The 8,128-nt window shown below is 38.5% G+C and overlaps 1 protein-coding gene across 1 annotated transcript in view; it reads left to right on the top strand.

Annotated features, from left to right (window-relative positions):
• LOC127447378 (dual specificity calcium/calmodulin-dependent 3',5'-cyclic nucleotide phosphodiesterase 1A-like) overlaps positions 1–8,128 on the top strand; it is an 85,720-nt gene that overhangs the window by 2,236 nt on the left and 75,356 nt on the right. The window contains exon 2 of the mRNA XM_051709218.1: positions 7,974–8,000. Within this exon, the coding sequence (XP_051565178.1) occupies positions 7,974–8,000 (27 nt within the window). The remainder of the gene's footprint in view (positions 1–7,973; positions 8,001–8,128) is intronic.

The following is an 8,128-nucleotide window of genomic DNA, read 5'->3' as shown; positions in this document are numbered from 1 at the left end:
AAGTACTTTCAAGACTTCTTCCCTAAGCTGTCTGAGGCAAAGGTCAAAGCCGGTGTCTTCGTCGGACCACAGATAAAGAAGGATTTTGGATTCATATGTTGTTTTTTTCTGACTTTATGTGAACGAAAAGACACAAATTTGCCCGTTTTCTCATTGGAAATAGGTCAATTTAAAAATATCACTGTCCTGGTCAGGAAAGCAAAGTATGTGGGGAATAATAGCCATTTTCTATACTTTTGAGGCATAAGCAATTAAGAAATAACACTTACTACCCAGGAACAAAAATTGTGTTACATAGTGTAATTAAAGGAACCCATGTTTAATTACACTGCAAAAAAAAAAAAAAAAATTTTATTTGTATTTTATGTTGCTTTACAGTAAACATATCTAATCATCCTTAAAACAAATTATGTTGACTTGACAAGCAAAATGGCATAATATATTAAGTCTTGTTTTTAAGAGAAATCTGACAAAATTATGTTTATGCTTGAAAAAATCTGCTAATGGTTTAAAAGGAATAGTTCACCCAAAAATGAAAATTCTCTCATCATTTACTCACCCTCATGCAATCTCAAGATGTTTATTACTTTTTTCTTCTGCTGATTTTTAGAAGACTATCTCAGCTCTGTAGGTCCATACAATGCATGAAAATGGTGGCTAGAAATTTGAAGTTGCAAAAAGCACATAAAAGCAGTATAAAAGTAGCCTATATGACTCCAGTGGTTAAATCCATATTTTCCGAAGTAATATGATAAGTGTTGGTGAGAAACAGATCAACATTTAAGTCCTTTTTTACTATAAATTCTCCTCCCTGCCAAGTAGGTGATGTTATTCACAAAGAATGTGAATCGCCTTAAACAAAAGAAGAATGTGAAAAGTGGAGGTTTATAGTAAAAATGACTTAAATATGGAACTGTTCTCACACACACCTATCATATCACTTCAGAAGATATGGATTTAACCACTGGAGTCACCATTCACTTGCATTGTATGGACCTACAAAGCTGAGATATTCTTCTAAAAATCTTCGTTTGTGTTCTGCAGAAGAAAAAATTTCATGCACATCTGGGATGGCATGATAGTAAATTATGAGAGCATTTTAATTTTTTGGGTGAACTATCCCTTTAAGAAAAATAAATATGCTTTCCCTTTGAATTAATTTTATTTACCTTAACCCATTGTAGTTTTTTCTTGTTTTCTAAATTTTGTTAGATTTCTCCTAAAAGAATGCTTAATATCTTAAGCCATTTTGCTTGTCAAGTAAATATATCTTGTTTTAAGAATGTTTAGATACTTTACTGGGAAACAAGACAAAATACTAATTAAGAAATGTATTATTTTTTTTGCAGTGCCTGCATTATGTCCATATGACCCAATCAGCTGTGTTTCATAGTGATATATGGATGCTAAGCACAGCCCTTTTAAAGGGTAACTAATGTATATTCATCAAATTAAAAGGCTTAATAACTATAATGTCTTGTCGCACAAAACTATTAAAGAAAAGTAAGAAACAAGGAAAGCTTCAATACAGAGAGGCACAAAACTGCTTATGCGCATTCCAGACACAGAATGATGCGCTTCAGTGTAACCAGAGCTCTTGGAGTCACAGGGCAATCCGCATTCAAAGTGCATAGCTATTAGATTATAAATATTGTGGGGGGTCACAACATGTAGTTCATGGCATCCAACAGTTTGATGAGCCTTTGTACTGCTAAACTATTTATTAAGGCAGTGTCAGACAGAATCTGCAGAACGACTCCTGAAAAATACTCTACACAAATAAACCTGTGTATTATGCATATTAACAGTAACGTTACACACAGCAGAGGATTTGATGTCTGACAGTTAACAAGTGGTGCTTTATGGCTGTAGCAGCTATGCATTAAAGGACTAAACGTAAAGAATTTGAGAGACAAATCTTCTGAGAGCAAACTTGTTTGTGTGGAACTCAGCACGAATACAGGCTCCTATATCTACAGTATCTATCTGCCTGTCTGTCTGTCTGTCTATCTGTCTATCTATCTATCTTTCAGCATATTAAGCAAAACGTGTATTGTTGTATTTAGTAAAAATTGATTTTTCATCAGGGAGATGATTTTAAAATCGTTTGCCTCAAGAATCGCGATTTGTAACAGAATAATTTTTAAGTTAATTTAGCATAAAACAGGTACCAGCTGCTTATTTTTCATCAACAACACAGCAGTGTTTAATAATGAATCATTTAATAAACACATTCAAACTACAATAATAGGAAAAAATTCAAAGGTTACACTTTTTGACTCTTTATGCAGTATTACCGATGTACACTGATGAGCCAAAACATTATGACCACCTGCCTAATATGTCTTGGTCCTCCGTGTGCTGCTAAAAGAGCACCAACTGCCGAGGCATGGACTCTACAAGACCTCTGAAGGTTTCCTGTGGTATCTGACACCAAGACATTAGCAGCAGATCCTTCAAGTCCTGTAAGTTGCGAGATGGAACCACCATGGATTGGACTGGTTGGTCCAGCACATCCCACAGATGCTCAAACGGATTGACATCTGGGGAATTTGGAGGCCAGGGAAACACCTTGAACACTTCATCATGTTCCTCAATCCATTCCTGAACAATGTGTGCAATGTGGCAGGGTGTATTATCCTGCTGAAAGAGGCCACTGCAATCAGGGTATACCATTGCAATGAAGGGGTGTACCTGGTCTACTACGATGTTTAGGTAGGTGGCACATAGTATCAAATTGACGTCCACATGAATGGCTGGACCCAGGGTTTCCCAGCAGAACATTGCCCAGAGCACCACACTCCCTCCACCAGCTTGTTGTCTTCCCACAGTGCATCCTGGTGCCATCACTTCCCCAGGTATATGGCGAAAACGTACACGGCTGTCTACATGATGTAAAAGAAAACGTGACTCATCGGACCAGACAACTTCTTCCACTGCTCCAAGGTCCAGTTCCCACTCTCGTGTGCCCATTGTAGGTGCTTTCGACGGTGGACAGGGTTCATCATAGGCACTCTGACTGGTCTCACCACTGCTGACCGGGAGCACCCCACAAGCTTTGCCGTTTCAGAGATGCTCTGACCCAGTCGTCTGGCCATAACAATTTGGCCTTTGTCAAAGTCACTCAGATCTTTACTCCTGCCCATTTCTCCTGCATTCAACACGTTGACTACAAGAACTGATTGTTCCATCTAATCTACCCAGAACTTGACATGTGGCCTTGTTAGGAGATGATCAACGTTATTATAATCACCTGTGAGTGGTCATAATGTTTTGGCTCATCAGTGTATGTTTAATAAATATCAGTTTAGTCTGTTAAAGCAAGAAAGAAATTAATCTTCTTTAGCATTAAAATTGCCTTCAGTTGTTTTGGGCACTGCTAAAACACAAACGCCGTACAGTCTGATATTAAAGTTTAAGTGTGTAATTTCTGCGACACTTGCATTACCAAATGGTTATAATGACTGTTTTCAAACAGATTTCCTGAGAACTCTCCCAGTCTGTCATTGGTTGGCTAAAAAGTAAGTCCCTCCCCAAGCTTATGCCATTAGTAGAGCCAGTGTTGCATGTTGGGATAGATACAGTTGGCAAAGAGGCCCTGCCCACTCATGGGGGAAAGCGAAGCCCTGTTCCCAAAGTTACTCATACATTAATATGAGAAAAATAGGGAGAAATATCCATTAATTTTGGCTGTTTTAACAATGAAAAACATGGCGAAAAGCTGTTTTTTGCACCTCAAACAAAGCCAAAATCCCCAGAATTTTATTCATTCATTTATCCACTTTTATTGCCTGGAAAATGGTAAAAATAGAAACCAAAAGGAGAGCGTTGTGGCTGCAATCTGTTGAGCCATACAGTAGTTTTTAGCAGGCCCAGGTCACCTCTAGACAGAAGTTTATTAATGATTGTCATGTTAATATTTTGTTTCTAAGTTTATAAGGCTTATAAATGTTGGGACGGTTAAAATAGTAGGCCTGCAATAAAAATGTAAACAAAAAAATTTTGATAATCGTAGAAAGGAAATATATTTTATTAAACATAAAAGTAATATGCAGCAATATGCAATATAACTAGGGATGCACCATTATGAACATTTTTAACCAAAGAGATATAGGCTGATACCGATATTTTGCCATTTACCTTATTTTACCTTAATTTGTCATCAGATCACTGTTTGGACTTATGCTTTAAAAATGTACAAATAGGTAAAAAATCTTACCTCCATATACTGTATGTACTAACAATAAATAATTTCCATTGAACATGGATTGGATCTGTTGAACACAGACCAACATTTAAAAAAACCCCACAATGAAACATAAATAGAAGATAAAAAAGATAGGAAAAAGAACTAAATATGATAACAATGTTTATTTGTACTTCTAAAAAAATTTGGCACTTCTGTTTTTGCTGTTCAAAACAACAGAACTTGCATTTTACATGTATGTACTGAAAATGAACATTACAAATTCATACTATGTATATGTTGGGCAGTTCCACAGAAATGTCAAACACATCATGGAAAATATAAAGGTTTAATTAAAGGAACAAAACCCCCTTTTAAATTCTGTATTATCCACCTTAATTTGTCAGCATAACCAGTGTGGCGCCATTATCAACCTTGAATGTGGACCTCTTTTGGTATAATCCACCTCCAGCCATTTCAGCGATGCAAAGATACTAATTTATACTGCTTTATATTGCAGCGTGGTAATACATGTGATCCTAATATTATAATTTATTATAGTTTTCATAAACACATTAGTTTGGAGCACATACAGTATATCACATTTTGCCATCGCTTTATCACACGCACACAGTTGCACAGGCAGAATGAATGAGAGATTAGGCGTTGAAACGGACAGTCCACAGCAGCTCCATCTGTCACGACTACCACAAACTTTACACAACCAGGAGAGAGGAGAAAGAGAGAAGAAAGCTGCTGGGAAAATGATGCTTCAACTTCCTTTGCACCAAAACTGCATCTTGTTTCATCTTGGCAAAATAATAAACACATTATACTCTCCGTTCTTGTCAGAGAGCAGTCTCTCTTTCATAGTGTAGTAAACAGACACACAGATCAAACATTCAGTATGGCTGATGAAATTGCCTCTGAGGTTATATGAATGGAGGTTTACATGGCGACATGAAAATACTGCATCGTTACGCACTTGGTAAAGCAAGAAGCAGATTTTATTATTGTCACTTCAAAACAAAACACAGCAACAAGTGAATGATACTTACTTCTGTGTTGAAAAATAAGGTGGATAGTAGCATAATGGATAATACCATCCAGACCACTAGAGGGCGCTGCTTGCGCACACAGTGCTGACTGAAGTGCTGAATGCAGACTATATTTTAAAACGCTGCCTTTTAAGGATTTGTAACCGTGCAAGTGTTTGCCATATTGTGAGTCTAATCTTAATTCAATCAATCCTGCAGCATTAATGAATACATGTCTCAGAATAGGGGCGGGGCCAGAAGGCTGGTCTATTTTGGTCCATAACAATGTTCCGCCTACTGCGTAATATATTGTTTAAAATATGTGTGCATGCAAGTTTTTCTTGGAAAATCTGAGTTGAAATAAACACAAATGCAAAATGTATTATGTAGACTGTTAAATATATAATCAAATGTATTAGCTTATGATTTGAGCTCTTTTGCAACACTGTCCCAATGCGTCTGCTCTGCAAGAGCTCTAGATTTTCAAACTGACATTCTAAAACACATCAGATAACAGCAGCTCCATCGGATGACTAATTCACTGCAGTGGCAAAGAGAGAATTCCAGTATTCTTGAGATTCTGTATTTGCTCACAATAGAGAGAGAGAGCCTGCTGCTCACTTCAGTCCTGTACTTTACACACAAAAATACTTTCTCCAATGCAATGTACTCATTATTGTAGGATCATGTAGCCAGGTCTGGTCCACATAGACCTAATTCACAATAGTGCCATATTTGATTTTTGACGTAAAAGAAAACAAGGTTGTGAGGTTGTAGGTTTACAGTCCCTGCAATGGCATGCACTGTATAAAGCTGTGTAAAGCTCCTAGATCACATCTAATGTTCCACAACTCATGTTTTCTGGAGTTTTTGTCTACTGAAATTCCTTGGAAAGATTGCGGGGGCAGAGGGTAATGGAGAACCAGGACTGACCGGACCGAGCAGGAACAGGGGGAATAGCATAAACACGAACCAACCAACAGACAAGACTGACTCAAACATACAAGACTGACTGGAAACACAAGATGAACTGGCACTGGACAGCACACACAAGGAGACTAAAATAGGGAAGGAAGTCAAACAGGTTAATACAGGGCAGGTGTGACTAACAAACGAATAATGGGCAAAGATGGAGGCAGGGTATGATGTGAGACAGAGAGACACGTGGCAATGCAGGAACAAAACAAAGCCACGTGCTCTCACAAGACAACAAAACACCCAAATGGCATGAACACACATTGCCAAGACAATAAGGCAATATACGGCCATGCCAACCGTCAAACAAGACGAGAGAATGCATAGCAACGCCAAGCAAAGCGACGCCACGCATTCCTACACTAAACAAAGCCTGAGTGTACATCACGAGGCAACCAACACACGATGCATGCAACAGAGACAGGACGGAGACAAAATGAGACCTTTGTGACTGAACCTCAGCACAACATGAAGACAGCTTGCGACCCGGGCATGCAGCGTAAAGCGAGCGCAACGCGCGTCTGCGGTCGCAAGAGACAGACACAAAGACAGACAGAACATGGAGCATGAGTGTCCGGATCCACGACACAGACCGAAACTGAACCAGACAGGGAAGTCAGGATCCAGTAACCATGCTCTGGACATGAAACACAAGACAGCTTGCGACCCGTGCACGCAACACGAGGCGCACCCGTGTTCACGAGAGACAGACATAAACAATTGACGCAGGGTGCATGCTTCCAAGATGACATAAGTGCGATGCACTCACTTCAGTAACAGACAGAAGATGGAGCATGAGTTTCTGGAGCCCGACACAGACCGAAACCAAACCAGACAGGGAAGTCAGGATCCAGACACCATGCTCTGAAACACAAGACAGACTGAAGAGCGCAAGGCAGGGAAAAACCGAAGCCTTGTGCTCACACGAAGAGAGACAATGAAACACAAGACAGACATGGGACGATGATGCCACAGTCCTGTCAGATAAAAACCCAGACTTACAGAGTGACAGGACCGTGACATTAAGTATTTATGAACTGCTAATCTGCCGTTTTACTTGTGAATTCTGTAAGGGAATAAAAGTTGTTGTTGTAGTGCCTTAATAAGGCAGGAAACTGCTGCAATTTATATAAGATATTTACAAGCCACATAGAAATTATTGTGCAAAAATGTAGGTCCTGTATAATAACATGGTTCTATGAGACCAGGTTGGAAAGATCATAACAAAATAATAGACCAACTTAAAGAGAAGAATTTAAAAAAAATTGTGCTGAAGCCTCGTAAACAGTTGTACATAAAACACTGCAGAATAGTGGAAAATGTATATATAAGCTATGATCAGAATTTATGTCTGTCTAAAAGTAATAAGTACTGATTATTTCACAGACATAACTCCAAAAACAAAGCACAATATACCATTCTGGATATCTAGTTTATTTGCTACAAAGTGCCTCAAACAAAACTCTGAATATCTTTGAAAGATTTGATACCACTAACCTGGAAAACTTGGTCAAATCCATTGATTATTTCATCTTCAAAAGCATTTGTTGTATCAACCCAGGACCTTGTAAACACGACTATGTTTCCAGGCAGACTGATAAAAAAAACTGTTGTGTGCCTTTACTTGTGTAAAGCCAATCACATTAGAGCTTCCCAGATCAGGAAAGTGCATTTCAGTTGTGTGTACAATATGCATCAGATGATCAGAGAACAGCATGTGAGTGAGACTATCATTACCTCAGAAAACTAATGTCCTTCCATTTTTTGTCTTACAGGCAGAAGTACAAAAGCACATCTCAAAGGTAAGTCCAAAGTTGGTCTCTATTTGTGTCACAGCAATTTATTGGAACACTGCATCAGTGAACATTTCATGCATAACAAGTAATGCAGGTGCAATGAACACAATCTTATCACTCCAGCTGGGTCACTA

Source organism: Myxocyprinus asiaticus, chromosome 10 (genome assembly GCF_019703515.2).
Source record: "Myxocyprinus asiaticus isolate MX2 ecotype Aquarium Trade chromosome 10, UBuf_Myxa_2, whole genome shotgun sequence".
NCBI classification, from domain to species: Eukaryota; Metazoa; Chordata; class Actinopteri; order Cypriniformes; family Catostomidae; genus Myxocyprinus; species Myxocyprinus asiaticus.
Note: the sequence above shows the minus strand (reverse complement) of the source record. Positions and strands in the feature narration are given on the sequence as shown.